General features: G+C 48.5%; 1 protein-coding gene across 1 annotated transcript in view; it reads right to left on the bottom strand.

Annotated features, from left to right (window-relative positions):
- LOC110479977 (uncharacterized) overlaps positions 1-24,890 on the bottom strand; it is a 152,960-nt gene that overhangs the window by 9,965 nt on the left and 118,105 nt on the right. The window contains 8 exon segments of the mRNA XM_085565443.1: positions 2,630-2,699; positions 3,368-3,548; positions 4,464-4,739; positions 6,272-6,429; positions 6,745-6,787; positions 8,586-8,660; positions 12,777-13,567; positions 13,570-13,685. Of these exon segments, the coding sequence (XP_085421569.1) occupies positions 2,630-2,699; positions 3,368-3,548; positions 4,464-4,739; positions 6,272-6,429; positions 6,745-6,787; positions 8,586-8,660; positions 12,777-13,567; positions 13,570-13,685 (1,710 nt within the window).

Here is a 24,890-nt window from a genome sequence, read left to right as displayed (position 1 = left end):
GGAGGGGGCAGGAGGGAGAGGCCACTGCTGGGATGGCACAGAACTACTCAGCACTGAGCCACGGCTGTGTAACATCACAGGGGCTGTGTGACATTACAGACTGGGCTGTGACATTACAGTGGCTGTGTGAGGTCACTGGGGAGGTCACTCTGCCCCAGTCCCCTCCCAGTTCCCCTAGAGAAGTCCAACGCTGCTCGTGCACAGCGGGGTCCCCTGTCCCCCTGTGTCCCCCCGCCCCCGGCGCTGCAGCCTCCCCCAGAGGATGTTCCATGAGATCGACCCCAGAGCCTGACACGGGGACGGGGGCTGGAGCCATGGGGGGTGGGACAGGGGGACAGGGACCCCCCAGCAGCGTCCCCGTGTCCCCCAAGGCCAGAGCCTGGGCCAGGGCTCCTTCACCCTGTGACCAAAGAGGGCTTGAGAGCGCTGGAAAAATCCCCAGCAAGGGAGCAGCAAAAACCAGATTTAATATTAAAGTGACAGCAGCACAAAGTTCCTTGGCAAGAGTCACTCTGCCCCTGACTGGACACTTCAGGCACAGCAAGGAAACAAAGCAACAACAAAACCAAACAAAATCCAGGCAATCAGACCAGAAACAAACTGAGAACTGTCCCTGTGTGTGTGTGAGACACAAGGCCAGTGAGAGCAAGGATAAAAGGAATACGGCCTAAAACCTTTACTGTATGTCCTGGTTTGAAAGCAAAACCAGTGAGAGACTCCAAGTCAGAAATACAATTTATTGGGAAAAGGGGAAAAGGACAAAAATATATACAATAATACAAAGGGAAAGGCTACTGACAAAGTCAGAATACAACCTGTCCAGCATGCTGGCAGCAGTCCGAATTGGAGTAGCTGCAGTCCTCTTGGGATGGCAGATGTAGTTGCTGTGTCTTCTCAGAGAACCTGTGGAAAGGCTCCCCTCTGTGTAGAAATCTCCAGTTTTATCCAGGTGGGAATGCCTAGCTCCTCCCCTTGGGCAGAGCATCTCACAATGGGTCATTATGAGTCACCAGGTGTGTCCTTAATCACCTCCTCCTCCTGGACGGTGTTATCTCTCAGGCATTGATGGGGCCATTAACAACAGATAAGAAAAACTGCCCCAAGGCAACTCCTACTCAGATGGGAATTGGAAAACGTTTTTTTTTAAAACTTGGACAATTAATAATAAATAATAATGAAGAGTGGATAAAAGTTTCTGTAATATCGAGTGATTAATAATTAATAATTACTAATATATAATAACATAGATTGATTTTTTTGTGATATTGATTGATAATTTATAATTTATATTGGATTATTTTATTTTTAACATTGATTAACACTATTGGATTTGTTACTTTGTAATATTAATAATAATAATATAGGATTGATTTCCTTGTAATATTGATTATAATAAATAACTAATATCATAGGATTAATTTATGTGTAATATTGATTCTTAATAATCAATAACTAATAATTAATATTGGATAGATTTCTTTGTAATATTGATTAATTAATCCTTAATAATTAATAATAGATCAACTTATTTTTAGTGTTGATTAATTAATAATCAATAGTTTATATTGTGTCTATTTCTTTGTAATGCTGGTAATAATAAAGAATTAATAATTACTACTGAATTTATTTCTCTGCAATATTGATTAATTATTAATCAATAGTTGATATCGGATAAATTTATTTGTGATGGTTAATAATTAATAATCAATTATCAAAAATCAATAAATAATATTGGATTGATTTCTTTGTAATATTGTGAAAAATGCCGATTGAGTGATGCGCTGGTATTGATTATTGATAACTCCCTGCTATTGATTATTGATAACACCCTGTTATTGATTATTGATAATCTGCTATCGATTATTGATAAATCACTGCTATTGATTATTGATAACTCCCTGCTATTGATTATTGATAACACCCTGCTATTGATTATTGATAATCTGCTATCGATTATTGATAACTCACTGCTATTGATCATTGATAACTCCCTGCTATTGATTATTGATAATCTGCTATTATAGATAACTCTCTGCTATTGATAATTGATAACTCCCTACTATTGATCATTGATGACTCCCTGCTATTGATTATTGATAATCTGCTATTGATTTTTTATAACTCACTGCTATTGATTATTGATAATCCGCTATTGATTATTGATAACTCACTATTGATTATTGATAACTCCCTACTATTGATCATTGCTAACTCTCTGCTATTGATTAGGATGTGTGGAGATGAAGGAACAATGGGAAAGAAAATCTCTTTTTTTTCCTTTTTTCCCCCATTTTTTTCTCCTTTTTTTGTCCCTCTCTCTCCCATGACAAAAGCGAAGATTTGATGAAAAATCGATAAAATGGGAAACGGAACTTTTTAAAAATTGCTTTTTAAAAAAAAATCAGTGAACAATTGGAGCTGGGTAATTGGTTCTCTAATGACTTTAAATTCGTGCTTTGGGTTTTTTAATCAATGCTTTAAAAAAGAACCTTAAAATCCAAACTGGAACAAACTCCCCAAGTGTCACCAACCCCACCGGTGTCCCCAAATATCCCCAAACCTCCCCAAATGTCCCCAAACTCCCCAAATGTCTCCAAACCTTCCCAGATGTCCCCAGATGTCCCCAGACCTCCCCAGACCTCCCCAAATGTCCACTAGGCCCATCCCCGCCATGTCCTCCACGCTGGGCCTGGTGGCACCTGTGGGGACATTGGGGACACGTCACCGACACCCCCGGGTGACACTGACACCCCTGGGTGGCACCGAGCCCATCCTGGTGGCACCGGCCACCCCCCGATGTCCCCAGCTCTGCTCCTGATGTCCCTTAGGAGATCTCAGTCCTGTCCCCAGTGTCCCAAACCCCATCCCCGGTGTCCCCAACCCTGTCCCAGCTGTCCCCAGCCGTATCCCAGCTGTCCCAAACCCCATCCCAGGTGTCCCCAGCCCCATCTCAGCTGTCCCCAACTCCATTCCTGATGTCCCCAACCCTGTCCCCAGTGTCCCCAGGCATCTCTGCTGTCCCAAGACCCTCCAAACCCCATTCCCGATGTCCCCAGCTGTCCCCAACCCCACTCTTGATGTACCCAACTCTGTCCTGGTGTCCCCAACTCTATCCTCAATGTCCCAAACCCCATCCCAGATGTCCCCAGCTCCAGTCCTGGTGTCCCAAGACCATCCACACCCCATCCCTGATGTCCCCAGGTGTCCCCAACCCCATCCCTGATGTTCTCAAGTGTCCCAAACTCCGTTCCTGATGTCCCCAGCTGTGTCCAAACCCTGTCCCTGATGTCCCCAGGTTTCCCACTCCATCCCTGATGTCCCAAGGTGTCCTCAAACCCCATCCCTGATGTCCCCAGGTGTCCCTCACCCGCCACCACCACAGTGACCTGGTGTGGCACGTCCCAGCCGGGCCCCAGGGTGGTCACCAAGGTGTCCCCCTCGGTGTCCCTCTCGGTGTCCCCCAAGCGTGGCCTGGGGTGTCCGTGGGCGCGGTGCTCCCAGCGGATCTCCACGTCCAGCAGGAAGAAGCCGACGGCGTCGCAGCACAGCTCAGCCGGGAGCCCCGGGGACAGCCGGGATGGCAGCAGGGGCTGGGAAACGGGACAGTGAGCTGGGGATACTGGGAAGGACTGGGAGGGACTGGGAAGGAACTGGGAGGGAACTGGGAGGGACTGGGACATACTGGGACATATTGGGAGGGACTGGGAGGGAACTGGGATGGACTGGGAGGGACTGGGACAGCTGCAGCGACATCTCCCTGGCGCCCCCCGGCGGCTGGGAGGACCGAGGAAACGTTTGCCTCAGTGGTGCCCCCCAGCGGCTGGGAGGACCGTGGCCGTTCTGTGCCCAAAAACCCCCAGAACCCCCCCAAAAAAAACCACCAAAAATGCTCCCAAAACCCACAAAAATCACCCGCTAAACCCTCCCAGAAACACACAAAAAAAGCCCCCAGAAATCACCCACAAAACTCCCCCCAAAAAACCCAAAAAATGCCCCCAAAACCCCCAAAAATCACCCACCGAACCCCCCAGGACTTCCCAAAAAGCCACAAAAAATGCTCCCAAAACCTTCAAAAAACTGTTCAATGCCCACAGCGCCCCCTAGTGGCCAGGAGGACCGAGCCCGTCCCATGCCACTAGCGCTCCCTGGTGGCCGGGAGGGCCAAAAACCACCCACTGCCAGTGGCGCCCCCTATCGGCTGGGAGGACCAAAGCAGTTCCATGCCCACAGCGCCCCCTGGTGGCCAGGAGGACCAAAGCAGTTCCATGCCTGCAGCACCCCCTAGCGGCCGGGAGGACCAAGGCTGCCCATTGGCGCTTCCCAGTGGCCAGGAGGACTGAGGCCACCCACACCCAGCAGCGCCCCCTGGCGGCCGGGAGCACCCGACCCTCCCCCCACCCCCTGCGCTCGGTGGCGCCCCCCGCTGTCCCCGCAGGGCTCCGCAGCCCCTCCCCTCCCCTCACCTGCGCGGTGCCGGGGGGGCTCCCGTGGCCCCCCAGGAACAGCAGCACCCCTGGCGCGGCCTCAGGGCGGCGGGCAGCGGCCAAGTCGAAGGCCAGAAGGCGCCGCGTGGTGCCGTGGCGGTGCCGCAGCCGCTGCAGCGTGAAGGGCTCGGCCGGGGGCGCGAAGGCGCAGTGCAGCCGCCCCGGCGCCCCCAGCAGCGCCCGTGTCTGCGGCGTCCGCGTGGACACCAACAGGGACACTGCAGGGTGGGACAGGGCATCATGGGTGCGGGGACACTGAGGGGACAATGGGGATGTGGGGGGACATCGGGGAGACCGGGGACAAGGGGGATATGGGGGGACATTGGGGACATCGGGACAGTAGGGGGACACTGGGGACAATGGGGACAGTGGGGATGTGGGGTGTCCTGGCTTGTAAGATAAGCATGTATTCTATTTGCCATCTGTTGGAGGTTGGGCAGTTTTCTTATCTCTTCCAAGAACAATGTCTCCCTCTGGGGAGATATCTTCTGTTCATGGACCATTGAATGACTCACTGCATGACCGGTAAAGTTACATCATCCCATTGTGAGATGCTCCACCCAGAGGGAGGAGCCAAGCATTCCTACCTGCATAAAATCAGCATTTTTGAGACACTGGGAAGCCCCTTCACTGGATTCCCCGAGGAGCAGCTTCTTCTCTGCTGAATTCCCAGAGGAAGACCAGGCCCAACTACTACCAGACCTTCAGAGAAAACTCCACCCTTCTAGAGATCACCGCTTCAGCAGCATTTCATCAGCCACTCCAGGAGGAGCAGCCACCATTTAACTGGACTATTACCAACACCCTGACTCCTCAGGGTGTCAGGTTTCTGACTCCATCACTATTCTGTTTGTACTAACTGCATTTTTTTAAATTTAGTTTTTTTCCTAGTAAAGAACTGTTATTCCCATTCCCATATCTTTGCTTGAGAGCCTTTTAATTTTGAAATTGTGGTAATTCGGAGGGAGGGGGTTTACCTTTTCCATTTCACAGGAGGGTCTTGCCTTCCTACACAGACTCCTGTCTTTTCAAACCAAGACATTGCATCAGCCCATTCAGGGAAAACGGCTAAAGATGTCTCTAGAACGTCACTGCTGCTTTTGTAACTCTGGGTATACCACCTGAAGTAAAGGCAATGGCCCAGCTTATACCTCCTGCTGAGTTGCTACCTTTTTTGCCTTTGGGGAATTATGCACAAAACAGGTATTCCTCATTCCTCAAAAGGCCAATCTGTCACTGAACATGGCTCCCTCAAGCGTCTCCTGGTACAATAGAAAGGGGGGCCAGAGAGGACAACCCTTCAGAGAGACTGCAGAAAGCCTTTTATGTGTTCAACTTCTTGAAATGATCTTTGATGGACCCCAACCCCTGATTGTTTGACATTTTAATTGTAATTCACAATTGCAACAAAAGGAAAAATCCCTTGCCTTAGTGAAGGATCCAGGATCTGGTAAGATATTGGGGCTTTATCCTTAGGTCACCTGATGTCACCTGGTGTCACCACTGAGTCAGGAACAAGAGTCAGGCGACACATAAAATCTAACTCTCTCCAGGAGACTAATACTAATTTTATTAGGAACCCATTTCTTTTTATACACTGCTCCAACAGCGGTAGACCTGACTGGTCCTTTAATCAACACACCTCACATGATTGGCTAATTAAGGAAACACCCTTTAGTAAACATCTTATAAGAAAACAACTGTTCAAAACACCAGCTGCAAGATTGCTTTAATTCTTTCTCTCAGCCTTTTCAAAACTCCCCAGAACAATTCCTAGGAACTTTTACCTGGCTTTCTCTCTGACCAGGCTGGGGTAGAGGTTTTGCTTGCATGTCCACAGAGAATGGTTCCAAGTGGATTCCAGCAAACAATGTGAAGGCGTTTTGAGATTCTTTGACTGCATCACTTGAAGATTCACCTTGAACATCAATATTGGAGGAGAACCCTTGTGAACAGGACCTCGCCACCACATCAGCACCTGTTTAACCTCTAACAGACTTATGCCCTTGGGAAAATGGTTATGATTACCCAGTGGTATCAGGGCTTACAGGGCTAGATCAGCTTCTGGGGGATTGGAGACTTGGTGGATGGATAAGAAATTTAGTTAAAATAGGCTTATATGTATTAGGATTATATTATGTATTGTTATGCTTATTCCTTGTATTTTATATTGTGTGAAAAAATTAATAGACAAATCACTTAAGAATGTATTTTTGTTTGAACAGATAGGGGGAGGTATGGGGAATAAAACAGAGAGTACAGTGGAACTGATAAAGGGGCCTGATATCTTCTTCTTCTTCTGCCTGATTGAGCAGAAACCATGGGAGAGACAGACACAGAGAAAGTCTCCCTGGGCAAGAAGTGACCAAGAAACATATTGTGAGACATAGTGATAAAATAATGTTACCAGGTGATGTGATGTCACAAAGAAGTGTAACCAATGGGAAATTGTTACCAAAACCAGAGCCCTATATAAGCACCATACAAGTGAAACTCTATATAAACACCTGGTACACTCAATAAAATTGGCTTCTGATCCCAACTCAGATGCCCCCGACTCTCCATCATTGATAACCCCTGGTCTGGGTGATCCCTGTTGGGTGGGGGGAAGGTGTTGGAGAGATTTCTTTCCCTTCTCCTGCTGTGATTTGGATGGTAATAAATTCCCTCCCTGTGCCCGGGCTGGGACTGTTTTGCCAGTGCTGGTGCTCGGGGCGGGATCTCTCCCGATCCTTTTCCTACTCCCGCCTTCCCTCAGCCAATCAGAGACAGCGCGGCTGATGACTCACCAGTTGCTGGGCAGACCCGCAGCGACCAGCGGTCCCGGCCGGACCCGCCCCGCCACGGCCCAAATCCTCCCAAATCCTCCCCAAATCCTCCCGAATCCTCCTAAATCCTCCCCAAATCCTCCCAAATCCTCCCCAAATCCTCCCCGAATCCTCCCCAATCCTCCCAAATCCTCCCCGAATCCTCCCAAATCCTCCCCGAATCCTCCCCGAATCCTCCCAAATCCTCCCAAATCCTCCCAAATCCTCCCAAATCCTCCCAAACCCTCCCCAAATCCTCCCAAATCCTCCCCGAATCCTCCCCAAATCCTCCCAAATCCTCCCGAATCCTCCCTGCCCCATCACAGGGGGTCCTGTGCAAGGCCACGGGGAGCGGCTGCGGCCGCCGCTGGCTCAGGAGCTCTGTGGGCAGGAAAGGGGGTGACACTGGGACTGGGGGTGCTCGCAGGGCTTCCCTTAATGGTGCCTCCTTCGGTGTTGGGTCAAGCGAGAGCTTCTGGAGAATCTCTCCCCACACACAGGACACTCACCGGGCCTCTCCCCGGTGTGGATGTGCCTGTGGGTGACGAGGCTGGAGCTGTGCTTGAAGCCCTTCCCGCACTCAGGGCAGCAGAAGGGCCTCTCTGTGTGTGAATCCACTGATGCACTGAAGCATGGACAGACGGCTCCTCAACTAATTAAAGCTGGAAAGAAGGGTATTTTATTGCAGTGCTGGACACACATGGAATCATTTCCAAGTACATGTGCGAGGAGTTGCAGACTCCTGCTTTCTATTTATACAGAAAAGGTTTTACATATCCAAGCTGTTTCTAAGGACACATAATACATAATCATTACCTGCCCACTTCGTATTATAATCAGCTGAATATCCATTACGGCTGTGCAATCGTGTTTCCTTAACTGGGTCTTTGGGATTTTGAAATAAGGGAGTGGGTGTAAGGGAGGAAGAAAGCTGTCTTCCTCAAGGTAAACTCTTCACCCATGGCCAGTTTGCAGGACTTTTTGATCTGCTGGTCACAGTAGCCTCTCCTAACTGCTGATTATTCTTAAGGCAAGATATTTCTATGGTCTCTGCTCCTTCACAATTCCTACATCTATCCCTGTCACTCCTAGCTTTACTTTTCTAATATATTTGCTAGTCTTTAACTAAGGCATGTGATTTTTGCTAGCTAACTTGGCTTCTCAACTAATTTTAAAATCTTAACTAAAATATGAAATCTTCTACTATCTCAGTTATATTCCCAGCTGTCCCCTTGACTCATCCACAGTTTTCAATTATCCTAAATACATTTCCAGCTGATCCTTGGCTCATTACGATGAGATTGGAGCTTCTCAGAAACCACTTCCTACACTTGGGACACTCATAGGGCCTCTCCCTGGTGTGAATCTTGTGGTGCTGATGAACTTGGAGATCCACCCAAAGCCCTTCCCACACTCCCCACACTTGTAGGGCTGATTGATTCCCCATCTGGATCACCTGGCACCAGATCAGGTCTGATCTCCGGAGCTCCAGCTGAAGCCCTTCCCACATTCCAAGTGCTTGTGGAGCTTCTGCCCACCATGAGTCATCTCCACCATCTCTGAGTGTCATTTGGATCTCTGGCTGCCTTCTAGGCACAGAGGGGCTCTTACCTCCTCACAACTCCCAGGGCTGGGTTTGCAGCCCCTCCTTGTGTGGGATCCCCAGGGCTTTTCCTCCCCATTGGGTTCCCATGCTGTGGAGCTGCTCAAAACAGCCTCAAAACAGAGGTTCTGAGCAGCGATTTGTCCTCCCAGGTCTCTGTCTGCAGCTCAGTGCCTGGGGTAAGGAAAGAAAAGAAGAGGAAGGAATGTGGAAGGAAGAAGGATAGAATGAGAAGAGGAAGGAGGGTGGACAAGGAGAGGATGGGATTTGCCTCCATGCCAGAGGGAAGGGGAAGGAGATCCCACCAATTCATCCCTGGCAGGACAGCGTTGGCAGCAGCGCTGTCCTGCAGCCAGGGGCAATGTTGGCCTGATAGGTGGAGCAGAGGAGAGGGGGAAAGGGGCAGTGACTTCCTCCTCACCTGCCTCAGTGTTCCATGCTATCTTCCTTTTCCTCACAGCCTCCACCAGCTCCACCTGCACAAAGGTTGGGATGGACAAATCCTGGCTTGGGGGAAAAACAAAGGGTGAGCACCTTGGTCCTGCTGCCCAAGTCCAGCTCGAGAAGTCACCACCCTGTTCACAGTTGGATGGGCCCAGACTCTGCTCATCTCGAGTCCCCCACTCCTCCAGGCTGCTGGGATCCCCCAGCTCCAGGATTGGCCATTGCTGCTCTCCCCACTCCGATGCCAATTGGAACCCCAAAACCAATGTCCCCCCCAAACTGTTACCACTGCCCCAGCCAGTACAGAGATCGCTACAGGAACCCTTCACAAGTCTCCAAAGGGGCATCTGCGTCTCACCTTTGGTGCAATGCAAGATCCAAATATCCCTTTCCCTGCAAAAAAAAAACTCCCAGAAATCCCCCAATGGATTTGGGGTGAGCTCCCCCTCCCCACTTACCTGCAGGATCTGGGGGAGTAAATGCTGCCATGACCAGGGGAGCTGCAGACTCAGCAGAAGGGCAGGCAAACCGTGTGGATCTGCTGCAGTTCCTCCTCTTCCTCCTCCTGTTCCTGCTCCTTCTTTTCCCTAACCTCCTCCTCATCTCTCTCTCCTCTTCCTACTGCTCCTCCTCCCTGACCACCCCAGATCCCCCTTTCCTACCCACCTCTCCCCCATGGCTGCAGCACCAGCGTTTGGGTAGAGGGAACCTCCCATGAGCCCCCCAGGTATGGGCAGGGGGCTTGGGGACCCACCCAGTGCAGATCCATTCCCCCCTCCCAGAGCCTCACGGAAATCACTCCAGGGATCAAGCGATGGGGACACTAAGGGATGCCCATGGAACCACCCATTTTTGATCCCATCCCCACCCTTCCCTCCCCACTCCCATTGTTCCCCCAACCCAAAGACCCCTCCCAACTCAATCTGAGGGTCCCATTCCTCTCCTGGTCAGAATCCTCTTTTCCCCTGCTCTCCCACCCCTTCCCCATTGTGCCTCCAGCTCTACCTCTCACCCCGGGCTTGGATTTGGGGATCCAGGCCCCTCCTGTTCAGTTTGAGGATCACATCCCCCCTTTCCCTCAATTCAGGCAGCTCCTGGCAGCTTTTTCCTGGGAGGAATCCCTGAGTTTTGGGACTTTTAGGATGTAGCTTAGGAGGAGGACAGCTCTGTTGGGCTTTCCCCTCCCTGTTGTGGCCCCTCAGCTGTCCCAAACACCCTGGGGGTGTTGGGATTTCCCTCCTAGGGACAAGGACGTTCATCCCCTTCCAGGAGCCCAATGCCCAGCTGGGGCTCCAGGTCAGGGGTCCTTGAGCAGCTGCCCCAGAACCTCCACCAGGTTCTCCCAGCGCAGCCGGAGCCGCTCGGCCTGGGCTCCCCAAAGGCCTCAGCAAGGTCCAAGTCCTGCCCAGGAACCCTCAACTCCCTCAAACCCAGCATCCCCCTCATCCCCTGCAAGTTCCTCCCATAGCACCGGCCATGGCCATGTCCCCACTTGTCACTGGCCATGTCCCACCATGTCCTCACCCATGGCTGTCTCCCCACCATGTTTCCATCCCTGTCACTGTCCCCCATGTCTCCATCCATGCCTGTGTCTCCCCATGTCCCTAGGGATGGCCCTGTCCCCCTCCATGTCCATTCGTGCCCATGTCACTCTCCATGTCTAATGCTTTTTCTCTTTTTGAGCCTGGTCTTATAAGCTCTCAGAGATAAGCATTATACCCTTGATAGCTCAGCTACCTCAGGTGGCATAAAACAAGCAGGATGGCTCATGTGACAGTGTTGGGAATAAAAAGTTTTAATAAAAGGCAAAAATAAAAAAGCTTTTTACAGAGAAAAGCCAAGTCAGGGCAAGAGGTTCTTGCTCTTGCTAAAACACTTCACAAAAGCAATTAACTTCTTTTGTTCTCTTCTTTTCTAGGGAATTGCTTAGGTGGGACTTTTTGGCTCCTGTCCAATTAGCTACCCTTAGGTTTGAGGTGAAGTCCCCAAGGTCCTATGAGGTGTCTTTCAACCAAATTGAGGAGAGAAACACCTGGCCTTTTGTCCTTTTTAAGGGAACAAAAGGTTAACTTGTCTACTCTGTCAACAGAGGGCACATTCTTACACGTGTCCCACCATGTCTGTGTCCTACCATGACCACATCCACTAACTTAGTTCAATGTCTATTTTTACTTCAATATTGGATATTTTAAAGGGATAAAGAGAAATGAAAACAAAATCAAGGCCAAAAGAAAAAGACTTCCATGTCCATGCCGGCTGAGGATCCACGTGCTTGGGTGGAGGGAAGAACCTTTTTGGTGGAGTTTCTACCCCACTGTCTCCAAAATCTTGGTCTTTTCCCCAGTTTTTCCACCATCTGGCTGCAGAAGACACCCTTGGGCAATAGGAAATCAAAATCGTGGAATCCCTGAAGTTGGAAAAGACCTTGTCCTGGTTCAGAGCAAATTTGGGAGAGAACCTCCAAAGGGATTCCTCTGGAAAGCAGATTCAATTGGCTCCTCCCCAAGCCAGTTTGGGAAAAGTATCTCCTTGGAGAACAGTGGAAAAAACTGTTTTTTAAAGAATAAAACCTAAACAATATTAAACAATAAAACCTCTTGCTGCTCTAAAAGAGAGACAAACTCAGGAAGTCCCTCCGTGGGTTGTAGCTCAGCTCCCTCAGTCTCTTATCAGTCCCTCCAGTGCTGGAAATGCCACAGTCCAGGCCTGGCCCGCTGGGCCACAGGTGTGAGCTGCCGGTGCTCTTCTGGGTGTTCAGGCCAGAACAGGTTTAAACAGGTCCAAAGAAAAGGGAAAAGCAGCCACAGTCCAGGGAAACTTCTCTGCCACAGCTAGCTAAAACTAATTAACAGCAAAGGAGAGATCTGTACCTCTGTCTGTCCATCTGCAGACAACCTGGCCCAGGAGCAGGAATGTGGAGGAGTGAGGGCAGTTTCTGAAAACAAACTCTGCCCTTCTCTCCCTCCTTTGCTCTCGGAACAAGTCTTAAAGGTGCAAAAATTATAATTCACTATAAACAGAACAGACAACTGGAGATACAAGCATCATATAGTCAACCTAGGACATACCTCCAAGACCATTCAGTATTCCTTGATGCCACCAGAATATAGGATTGAATGCAAAAGATTTTATGGAGTTGGAAGTCATTAAATCTGCTCTCCCCAAGGAATTCCCATTGTTGGTCTGTGCCCCAATGGATGTTCCTGCCACTGGGTTTATCTAGGTGCCCACAGGGAACGAGGAAGATGTGGAGCCTCCCAGCCAAGTGTCTTCCCAACAGAGATGACCAGGCCCATAGATCACCAAGACTGCCCAATGAAGGTCACTGAGGATCATCCAACGTGGATCCTCCCATAGGGAATGGAGCTGGGAGGAGCATAAGAAGCTCTTCCCACCCTTGGGGAACTCACAGGGCTTCCCCCCTTAGTGGCGCCTCCTTTGGTGTTTGATCAAGGCTGATCTCTGTGAGAAGCTCTTCCCACATTTCCCACACTCGTAGGGCCTCTCCCCGGTGTGGATGCGCCGGTGCACGGTGAGATTGGAGTTGTGCTTGAAGCCCTTCCCGCAGTCAGGGCAGCGGTAGGGCCTCTCCTCGGTGTGACTCCGCTGATGTACGAGGAGACTGGAGCTGATCTGAAACCTCTTCCCACACTGGGAACACTCGTAGGGCTTCTCCCCGCTGTGGATGCGCTGGTGCTTTCTCAGGTCTGAGTGCCACCCATAGCTCTTCCCACATTCCAAGCAGGTGTAGGGCCGTTCCCCAGTGTGGATCACCTGGTGCCGAATCAGGGCTGAGCTTTCCCTGAAACTCTTCCCACATTCCCCACACTTGTAGGGCTTTTCCCCAGTATGGATCTTTTTGTGTTCCGTAAGCTGGGAGTTGAGGCTGAAACTCATCCCACACACCCCACATTCGTAGGGCTTTTCTCCAGTGTGGATCCTCTCGTGTCTCCTCAGGCCAGAGCTGTGCCTGAAGCTCTTCCCACATTCCCCACACTCATAGGGCTTTTCCCCAGTGTGCATCCTCTGGTGTTGCATCAGGTAGCCCTTCTGGCTGAAGCTCATCCCACATTTCCCACACTCAAAGGGCTTTTCCCCAGTGTGGATCCTCTGATGTTGGATCAGAATGGAGTTCCGGTTGAAGCTCCTCCCACACTCCCCACACTCAAAGTGCCTCTCCCCGGTGTGGATCCTCTTGTGATGTCTCAGGTTGGAGCTCCAGCGGAAACCTTCCCACATTCCTCACACTCGTAGGGCCTCTCCCCAGTGTGGATCACCTGGTGCTGGATCAGATCCAAGCTCCGCCTGAAACCCTTCCCACATTCCAAGCACTTGTGGGGCTTCTCCCTGCCACGAGGCTTCTCCACCAGCTCTGAGCTCTGGCTGGATCTCTGCCTGCCTTCCTGGTTCAGGGGGGCTCTTTCCTCCCTGCAGCTCCCTGGGCTGGGTTTGCTGCCACTCCTTGTGCGGGATCTCCAGGGCTTTTCCTCCTCCTCCATTTCCTCCATTTTCATTCCTCCCTGGGAATGAAAAATCCTGGTCTGGGGGAAAAAAAAAGAACAGAGCATCTTGGACTGGGAGTTCCTCCTGTCCCCACTTCATCTCACAAAGTCATTGGGCATCATGTGTCTATAAGAACCTCCAAAACACCAAGGTTCAGCATAAAAATCCTCCAAACTTTAAGACACAGATCAAAACCTCCCCAAACATCAAGATTCAGCAAAAAATTCCTCCAAAACAAAAAGATTCAGCCCCTAAAAAAAAATAAATCACCAACATTTAACCCAATAAAGCTGAGGAATGCCATGACTCACCCCTGTGAAAATCGTGGAACCCCTCAACAGTCACGTGCTGCATGTGGGGTGGCAATGCTCCTGGGGCTGAGGGGAGGCTATAGATACAAGGAGGAATGGAACCTCGTGGTGATCCTTGTTTCTGCTCCTCCTCCTCCTGTGTCCCTATTCTTCCTCACACTCCTCTTCCTCCTCCTATTCCTCCTTCTCCTGCACAATCCCACCCTTTCCTGCCACTTGCATCCTTTGACCATTCTGTTCCTCAAGCCTGCTTCTCCTTCCCTTCTCCTCCTGCCCCCAGGCCCAGCACCCACTGCCGGCTCCCTCTTCCCCCCAGCCCCACAGCATCCCAGCGCAGGGGCAGGGATGGAGCTGGGGCAGGTCGGGCTGGGGCAGCGCTGGGCTCTCGGCCGCTCCCGCCCGCACTCGGTCCCCACTGCAGCCGCTCCCGCCAGGACAGCGCGGGGGGCCCGGCCTTGGCGCTGCCCCACTCCCACCTCCCCAAATTCCCCTCGCGGGGCCATGGGGCCGAGGGGGGGCGCAGGTGGGTCCAGGTGGGGAACGCGGGGAGCTGCGAGTCTGCCTGGCAACTGGTGAGTCATCAGCGCCGCGGGCTCTGATTGGCTGAGCTCTGCCCGAGCCCTGGGGCTGCAGCACAGAGGGGACACCCTGCTCCAGGGGGGATGTCCCACAAACGGGGGACCCCATGGAAGGAACCACAGGAAAGTGTCTTTACAAACAGATGCTCTGAAGCTGCTCAGAGATAGGGCCAGGCAACTTTTTTATGTAAGGAAGTGACAGGAGAAGACATCGGTTTCAGAAAATGTTATTAATTGATGACACAGACTGCTGCTCAGCAAAGTTCTGCTCTATTCATGAACTTCCAGAAGAACAACAAAGACTTAACAGAGCCATTAATATCGTTTGCTATATGAAAGTGGGGTGCATATTAATGGTGTATGTAGTAGGTGGACTGGGATATCTGTAGCTCTCAAGTACTTCAGCCAATGAGGAAAGAGAGAGTGAGATGTGGCCAGGAGAATTAGGATGAAAAGGAGGGCTGTGTCCTTCAACAATTGGAGAGATCCCATGGGAAATGTCCCATGGCCTCTCCCAGTTTTAGAAATGAAATTACTTTTATAGTACTCCTCTGTATTCTTTGTGGACAGAATCGTCTGGTGATGTCAATTTTCCCGCACACCCTGGGGTTCATCCCGAATTCCTTCCACCATCCGGGGCGGCGGGCAGGGAGTTCAGCTGAAGGTGCCTCACCCACTTTGGGTGATCGGCTCCCTTGGCTGACGGAGGCACCGGGGATTGATTGGGGGCCCGGGAGTGACCAGGAGACAGACGAGTGACACATCAGGGGGTCTGTGAAGAGTCAGCAGGGAGAGAGCACTGAAAATCTCATCAGTGAGTGCCCTGGGATCCTCAGGGAGTGAACATGGCAGGGCACCCATGGAGGGGAGAAAAGGGAAAGCCAGGGAGGGTCCTGACCAAAGGGATGATGATCCCAAAATGTCTCTGAAGGGTTCCTTTCGAGAATGCTGAGGTAGTTTGCACATTCCCCCAGAGGTAATTAAGGACATGGACACCCAGGGAGGAAATAAGGGAAATGGAGAAAGCATTTGGAAAACAAGGGAATGGAGGGTGTTGGTGCGCTGGGAAGGGATCAGGTGAAGGGGAGTGTGCAGCAATATCATTACAGCAAGAAGCAACAGGAGGAATCTATGTGGTAATAAAAAGGATGACGGGAAAGAGGAGAAAGAGAAAAATACTCAGGATGGGGATGTTTTTCAACAGGGTCTTATCCTCACATTTGCCAGCTGATCCAGATCCTTTCCATCCCCGGTTTCCAGGAGAGGAAAAGCAGGAGGTCAGGATGCCAGGGGTTTCTCTGCGCTGGCAGCGGCAGCACCGGGCGCAGAGGTGCGGCACCGGGAGCACGGGCTGGGGCCTGTGGGGAGCTGCGGGGCCGGGCCGGGGCTGTGGGGCAGCCGGGGCTCAGCGCCGGGCGCTGCCTGACCCCACCAGCCCCGGGCAGGGCCGGCAGTGGCCCCCGGCCCCCAGGAGGCTGCGGGACGCCCCGGCCGCTGCCCGGCCCCGGGGAGCTGCCGGCCCTGCCCGCCGGGGGGGCCGCCTTTGGACACTGCGGCAGGACAGGCACCGGCTCTGCCACACGGGCTGGGCAGGGACCCTGAGCACAAGGGGGAACACAAAGGAACAGCTGGGAAATGCAGAGTGCACATGAAGGATCAGGATTTTCTGTTCAGGATTTGCTTTGGGTCCCTGCAGAAAGGAAAGGTTTTGCAGAAAGCTCAGCAGCTCTCAGAGGATGAGCACCCACAGGCAGTGACCGGGGCTGCAGGAGTGGCACAAGAAGCCCTGCAGCACTTGGGCACAAGGGCACAGCAGCTGAAGGCAAGAAGGGATGAGCAAAAGGCCAAGCTGAAGGCAAAGGCCACGGCAGAGTTCCCACAGCCCCTGAGGGATCAACCCCAGGGCCCAAGGGGGCCCCAGCACCCAGGGGATGACGGGGTCGGCCACAAGCACCTGGCAGAGGCATTGCCCTCCTGGCCAGGGCAGAGCCCACCCAAACAGCCCCTGGGAAGGAGTCAGGGCTCCAGCTGCAGCCCACAAGGACACTGCAAGCACAGACAGCAGCACCCTCAGCAGGAGCAAGTCCACCCCTGCATGGACATGGTTTGTCAGGGCTCTCAGAGCTCCCATCCCACCGGGGACCCACCACACTGGAGCCCTGGAGAACATTCAGGCTGGGTCTGCATCCAGAGGAGGCCTCTCCTGATGGACACAGGGGCCTCTCCATCCACTCGGAATCTTACACCTAACGGGGGAAAATTGTAAAGGAATGTTTTCATTATTAAGGGAATAAATGGCAAAGCTGAACTGGTATCAATCATTTGTTCAATCGCTATTAGGAGCTGTGGGGGATAGGTTTGAAATAAACTAATTTCTTTTTCTTCCTACTCTGATTGTAATTAACTAGGAAGGAATTTGATGGTGGCATTGTAATATTGTAAAAGGTGATACACAGGCTATTGCTGCTGTACCTTTGTGTCGAATGTCTGGCAAGGCCTGTGCTGAAGAGAACCCAGAGGTGTGGGCAGCCCCAGAGGAAAATTTTATGTAGAGCCTCTTGAAATTACTTGGAAGCAACCAGGACAAGTGGTGTCTAAAAGCAACACCCTGTTCCAGGGGAGGGAAGGAAGGGCTCACAGCCTGGTATGGAGTCCCTGCTAAAGGCAGGGCTCTTGGAGCCAGGGATGTCTCCCTACAGCACTCCTATCCTGCCAGTCAGGGAATCAGATGGCTCCAATGAGGAGGACAAGAACAAGTGGTAGACAAAGCCTCTATGAAATGGCTGAATTTCCTGGCTAAACATATCTTTTGAGTATTGGGGAAAAAAAAAAAAAAACAAAAAAACGCAAATGGTGGAGAAAAATATTAAATATTTCGGAAATACTGGGACTGAAGATTCCAGGTGCATTGATCCAGAGAGGGTCTGGGCAATCTCAGAAGTAACATTTCCCAGGACCAAAAAGGAGCTGAGACAATTTTGAGGATTAACAGGGAATTACACAGCCTGGATTGAGGATTCTCTCTTCCAGCCAGAACATTGTAGAACTTTTTGACCCCAGACAGCCTCCATGATGTGTTATGGAAAGGAGAAAGAGAGCAAAACTTGAGAAAATGAAAACCCAAAAATATTGATGCCTCAGCTCTGGCTCTTCAGACTCACAAAAGAAATTGGAATTGTAGGGGAATGTTCAACAGGGCCATGCCAAAGGAATTCGTGGGCCAACATGTTTCACCCAGTGGCCAGATTGCCCTCATTGCAGAATTGTGCACCGCCGCTGCTGCTTTGCCTCTGCCGGGAGCACCGGCCCAGCCGCCCCTAACCGCGGGCGGGCCGATCCCGCTCCCGGCTGGTGCCCCCGGCACTGCCCCTCCTGCGGCGGCTCCGGCAGCACACCCTGCCCGGGCTCCGCCTTCGGAGGACCAGGGCTGGGCGCTCGGCCCTGCCCTCAGCCCCTTCCTGCCCGGAGCTCCGCTCCCCGGGAACCGCAGCCCCAGCTCCGAGAAACTCTTTCTGTCTGGAGGACGCCCCTTACAGGAACACAGGGAGTTCAGTTAGGAGGCAACATTCTCCGGACTCTTCCTCACAGCACGGGAGAAAGGCTATAGAAAGAGACTGGGCTAAAGGAATGGATCTATTTCCACTAAGAGAGGTCCCGATGGGAGGGCGTGGAGCCGGCTTTGTGAATGCTCCTTTGACTTCTTCTGGGGTCAGGAATTTTAAAAAGGAAATCAAAGGGATTTTGGAGGATCTCATAAGCACTGCTGAACAATTAGACCAATTTTTAGGTTCAAACATTTATATTTGGGAAGAAATGTGGTCGATAATAAAGATACTATTTTCTTAAGAAGAAAGGCAAATGATCAGAATTGCAGGCATAAAAGTCTGGACTAAAGAAAATCCACAGGGCCCCCCGAGGAGGGCAAATGCCAACCACACCTCCTGAGTGGGGTCAAAATTATGAGGAGGGGAGAAAACATATGAATGAGTATCAAATTTGATTGTCGGGGGAATAGGGGGGCAGCATCTCGAGGGCAAAGTGCTGAGGGGACTTTTGGGGCACAGCAGGGGAGGGGGGAGGCTCCGGCTGAGTGGTTGGACAGACTTGGGAGAAATAGGAGGCAGTGTTCCAGAGTGGATCCTGAGACTGATGTGAAAAAAGCTTTGTTAAGGATTAACTTTGTGCTTGGCCAGATAATGGAAAAAATTGAAGATTGGCATGACAGATTATTAGATGATTCATTAAAGGAGGCTCAGAAAGTCTGTGGCCAAAGCCAAACTAAAAGCAAAGATTATGGCAGTCACCATGCAAGGAAACGATTGCAAGAAAGCAATAAAAAACCCACAGGCCCTATTCCTAGATATGATAGTCGTAGAGACAGGGGAACAGGAAAGAATAAAATCCCAATGCAAAGTTTCAGAAATATTGTAAGAATGTCTACTTTTACTGTAAGGGCAAAGGTCATTATAAGAGAGATTGTCCTAAGAGGGTAACAGATCTGAGAATTTGTAAAGAGATGGGCACCGAAGAAGAATAAGGATGTCAGAGGCTCTATTTTTTCAGGGGACAGATACCATGTAAAGCCTATGATAGCTTTAAAAGTCGTTCCCCAAGAAGAAAAATTGGAGTTTGTGGTAGACACAAGGGCAGAAATAACTTTTCTGTAAAATATTCCATAAGATTATAGTGTAAGCATAGATACTGTAAAAGTAACAGGAGCAAAAGGAGAGAGTTCCACAGTACCCGTTATTAAAAATGTGGTAATAAGAGGGAGAAACTAGATTTTGGATGAGGGATGTTTTCTTGGTCCCAGGGGCAGGTAGCAATTTATTGGGACAAGATTTACAAGTGAAATTAGGAATAGGGGTTGTTCCAAAAGAATGGAAGATGACAGCTAGACTTTTAAAACTAGGCCAGGAGGATGGAAGAAGAATTAACAAGGAAGTTTGGGCTGGGGAGGGAAATAGGGGAAGATTAAATATTGACCCCATAAAGATAACAACTGAGGAAAAAAAAATTGTCCCATACATGTACGGCAGTATCCTGTACCTTTAGAAGGACGGGAATGTTTAAAGCCAGTAATAGAAGGACTAACAAAGGATGGACATTAGAACCTTGTATGTCTCCCCATAATACCCCAATACTCCCAGTAAAGAAGCCTGACGGGAGCTATAGACTGGTACAAGACGTAAGGGAGGTTAACAAAGGAACTCAGACCCGCTATCCAGTGGTACCAAATCCTTATACTCTTTTCAGTAAAGCTCCTCCCCAGCATCAGTGGTTTAGTGTAGTGGACCTTAAAGATGCCTTTTGGGCTTGCCCATTAGCCCAGGAGAGCAAGTTATCTTTGCTTTTGAATGGGAGGACCCACTAACTGGAGAAAACAGCAATTAAGATGGACAAAACTACCACAGGGGCTTACAGAATCCCCAGACTTATTCGGACAAGCTTTAGAAACAATACTACAAACTTTCCCCACTCCCCCTGAAATACAAATTATCCAATAAGTGGATAATCTTTTACTTTCTGGGGAAGCTGAAGCTGGAGAGGCTACTATAAAGCTTTTGAATTTTCTTGGGGAAAAAGGATTAAGGGTATCAAAAGGGAAGCTGCAAATTGTAGAATCAGAGGTAAAATATCTTGGACACTTGCTTAGAAAGGGTAGTTGGAAGCTCAACCCTGACTGAAACACAGGGATTCTATCCCTTCCCCTCCCTCTTCAAAGGGGGAAATCAGAAAGATACTCAGATTATTGGGATATTATAGATTGTGGATTGAAGGATATACACAGGCAGTAAAATTTTTGAATAAAAAAAACTGACAGAGGGAGATGATATAAAATGGATCAAAAAGGATAATGAAAAACTAAGAAAAAAGAAGTTAAAACTAGCCCCAATATCAACTTTAAGCTCACCTTCACTAGCAAAACCCTTTCATTTGTATGTAAATGAAAAAAAAGGGGTAGCTCATAGGGTTTTGTTTCAAGAGTGGGGAGGAGTAAAGAGACCCGTGGCTTATTTATCAAAGATGTGGGATCCAGTAAATCAAGGCTGGCCAGTGTGTATTCAAGCTATAGCAGCTACTGCAATCCTAGTAGAGGAAAGTCATAAACTGACTTCTAGAGGTAAATTAATTGTGTGCACACCTCATGCAGTACTAAATTTCTTCCAATTTGCATTGTGATTTTTATCTTGAAATACATAACTTACTGTACTCTAGGATTGAAAAACTAGTTTACAGCTGTGACATAGCAAAACCTGCTATTAATTTGAGTCAATGCAGGCTGTTCAATCAAGTGTTCTCAGTGTGTAAAGTTAAAATAAAGGTAACACCAGCTGCTTGGTAGGTCAATGAGAAACATTTTTCCTTCCAACCAGTCCTTTTTCATGTACCCAAATGTGTTTTGCTTTCTTAGTTTTTTTGTTTTGTTTGTTTGCTGTTTTTTCTGGAAGTGCTAACTACTTGCAGTGTATCTAGAACAGAAATTAAAATTGTGCATACAAAACACTTGTAAAAAAATAGGGCTCATTTTTTCCCAGAATGGGAGGTGGCTACATATAGAAAAGGGAACCTACAAAGCTAGATGAAGAAAAAGTTTCAGTATCTTCTAATGTAAACAATTTGTTACTTCCAGCATCACAGTGGGTGTGTGACACACACATATGAAAAAGATGGTGAGGGAGATCTCTGTTTACTACAGTTTCCTATTTCTTGAATGAGTTAGAGAGCTATGAAGCAATTGTGATTCCTTGTGTGGATTGCCCAGGCCTGCAGGGAGGGCTTGGCCATGGTTCCCTCTGTGTTGCAGGCAGCCCTGCAGCGTGGCAGCAGTGGCTTGCCTCTGGTGAGTTTGCAGGCAGGGTGCTCCAGCACTGCAGTGCTCAGGGGCAGTTTCCTATTTTGACACCAAAGCTTAAATTCAAGAGTGCCTCTTCCCATCCAGTTATTGTTTGTACTGTAAGAACCTCTTCAGAGAGTGTCTCCTGGCAGTCAAAAAGAGAGTATTGCAGAGATAAATTCCTTACTTGCTGTCTCCCCCACTGTATCCACATTTTGTCTATTCCCTCTTCAAATTGTAGATTTGTAAAACTCATGCTCTGTGTCCTCAGATGCCCTTCCCAAATCAAACCTTGGCTTCTTTGCAAATTATATTGCACTAACAAGCATTGCCTTAAATTTTTTATTGCAGGCAAGATCACTTCAGAAGTAAGTTTTTGTTTACCTTGTTCCTAAACCCTTTCAAGCTTGTGAATGGAAAATTGTGACAGCAAAATAAGTCTTTAGTTTTAGCACTGTCAGCTGTGGGTAGCTGGTAGCCTTGGTGGAGGGTGCCGTGAATTAAAGGCCTGCAGAACACACATAACAAAAGTAATTAAATTTGTAAGGAAGTTGAAAAAGGAGGGAGAGGTGATTGGCAGACTCACCTCTCCAGGCTGTAGGACTAATGTTAGAAAGTGGACTGATATTGGAATGTGGATGTTGAAATGTGAAGAGAGAAAAAGAGAGCGAAAGAGAGAGAAAGGGAGAAGAGACAAGAGAGAAGAAGAGAGAAGAGAGAAAAAGAGAGAAAAAGAGAGAGAAAGAGAAAGAGAGAGAAAGAGAGAGAAAGAGAAAGAGAGAGAGCGAAATATGCCCCAAAGTCCCCATACCGTCGCTATTTGTAAGTTCTCCCCCATTCCTGCTAGACAGAGTGACAACAAGGGGAGGGGAGTGAGGAAGTACAGTCAAAGGCAAAGCTGTGAAAAAGAGGGAGAGCTGGACCACCAATAGAGATAAGATCAAAGCAGAGATAGCTGACTCTCACAATGTGCTTTATTTTTTTAAACAAGACTTCTTTTTTTTTCTTCTGATTTTTGTTATTAAGGAGGCTTTTGTTCTGAAGAATGGGTCTGTAAGACTAAAACTGTTGGATGTTGCCTAAAAAGCAAAAAACCAAGAGATGTGATACATCTTGTGTTAAATTTGGGCTAGTCTTTTTTTATTTAACTAGTTATAGCTCACAAGAAGAAGAATTGGCCTCTGCAGCAATTAGCACAGCTGGATACAAGAAGAAGAAGCAGCTATAGAAAAAGTTTTTAGTTAAACCCAGAAAGTTTTGAAGAAAACTAATGGTGAAAGTTAATGCAGTATTGTTTTTCTTTTAACATTGTGTTATTAAGAAGTCCTTTCCAGGTACTACTAAAGCAGCAATCCCAACCATGGAAAAGAGGGTGAATTCATGCCAGCAAAATAAAAGAATTTGTGAAGAAATGTGAGGAATGGACTATCACATCTAAACCGGGTGATACCAAATTGACTTTCAACCAGGACTGGGTGGTAATGGTTTGGGAAGACCCAAATGATCCAAGGCAGGTACAAAGAATAACACCTAACTGAGAAATAAGGCAAAGCTTGCATCACTGGTTCTAAGCCCTGCCTGAATAAGCCCTGAGACGCCTCCGACACCTCCTTGGCAGAGGAACACTGCCACTTCAAACAGGAGGATCGGGAGTGTTTGAGTCAAAGAGTTCTGATAGTCTGGCCTTAGCCTGTGACTTGTACAGGCAAGAAGGGAAATTGCCATTAATACTATGCTGTATACTTTATTTGATTCATCCCCATATTGGACATGGCAGCTGGGTTATAAGTGAATGGTTAAATTATGAGAATAATTGGCATTGTAGCTCACAAAATCTATGTTCTCGTGGCAAGAAGTATTGAGTACTGAATCAATCCCCTATACAGAAAGACCTCAAAAATTGAAGTAATAAATTGCTTTTGTAGATGGGAATTATTAGTGCCTGTGGACTGAGAGATACCTGAGGAATGGTGGAAAACCACAGATAAAAGGTGTCAAAAACAATTTGCCTGGAAATGAGTAAAAAAGGAGTGACAAGGGAAACAGAGGGCAAGCCTGGATTGAGCACTGAACTCACCAGCGAGAAGATCACACGTACCTGCTGTGGGCAGCACCCCACAGGCAGGGGAGGTGGGGGTATAAGCCAAGCCAGACCTCTGTCATTCCTGTTTCTGTCTCTCATTTGTTGTCTTTTCCCTTCTGAGATAGCAGCAAGATCGTGTCACAAATGCTACAGAAAGTATCACATGGAAAGAAACCAAAGTTCCTTTTTGTTACACACACCCATGTCAACAGCCACTGTTATAACCCGTCCAAATTAAGTATCTGCAGGAAAAAGGGGGAAAATTATCACATACAAAGAACTTAGGAAAAAGTAGTAATACTTGGGGCATGGAATGTCCAAAAGGAGAGAGGTGGATTTGTTTTACATTTGATCTTAGAAATATAGTCCAAGATTCGGTAAAGAGACAATTAGTAAAAAAAAGGTAAAACAAGCACAGCAGTCCAGCTCTGTATTAACCCCAAATTATATCCTGAATCGTATTAAAGGACTCCGAGCAGTTATAGACAAGATAATAAACAAAGCTGCTCAGGCATTGGAATAAATATTGAGTAAGCAAAGCCAAACATCACCTGCAGTGCATTAAAATAGGTTGGCTTTATGCTATTTATTGGCTAAAGAATGGGGTGTACAGATTGTTGAAAATAGATGGCAATGAGGATGTCATCCTGGAAAAAACAAAGGATATCAGAAAAAAATTATGACCTAGGTATCAGTCCAAAAATGGGAAAATAATGTTAAAAACTAGCAGGTGGGGTAATGTATTGAGAATGGGATGCTGGAAGAAATTAGGATTCTTCCTTTTATGTGTTACAAGTGTTTTGTTATTTCTTCTTTGTTTAATCCCATGTTTTATTTGATTACCAACAGAGTCCAAAGAATGCAAGAGGACAGGAAATATTCTTTATAAATCATTTGGCTTGAGCAGTAAGAGGTGGGATTGTGAAAAATGCATATTTATGATTGGCTTTTCGCAAATGTTACAGTGAATATTATATGTGTCACGTTAGAAAGTTATGCTGTATTAATTCCCTTAGGTATTGTGTTAAGTGTAGTTTTAGGTTACAACATTATGTTAAAATAGAGATTATGTATGTGGGGGGAGTTTTCTTTTAGGAATGAGATACTCACTTCGAAGAACACCTAAATCTTCCAAAGGAGAGGAATTTATGGCTTCTTATCAGAAGAAGCTAATTTCTTCAGGCCTTGCTCAGACTTGAAGATGCCAGGGGATTAAAGGAAACAGTTGACATACAACAG

Source organism: Lonchura striata, chromosome 36, assembly GCF_050655825.1.
Source record: "Lonchura striata isolate lonStrDom1 chromosome 36, ASM5065582v1, whole genome shotgun sequence".
Lineage (NCBI taxonomy): Eukaryota > Metazoa > Chordata > Aves > Passeriformes > Estrildidae > Lonchura > Lonchura striata.
Note: the sequence above shows the minus strand (reverse complement) of the source record. Positions and strands in the feature narration are given on the sequence as shown.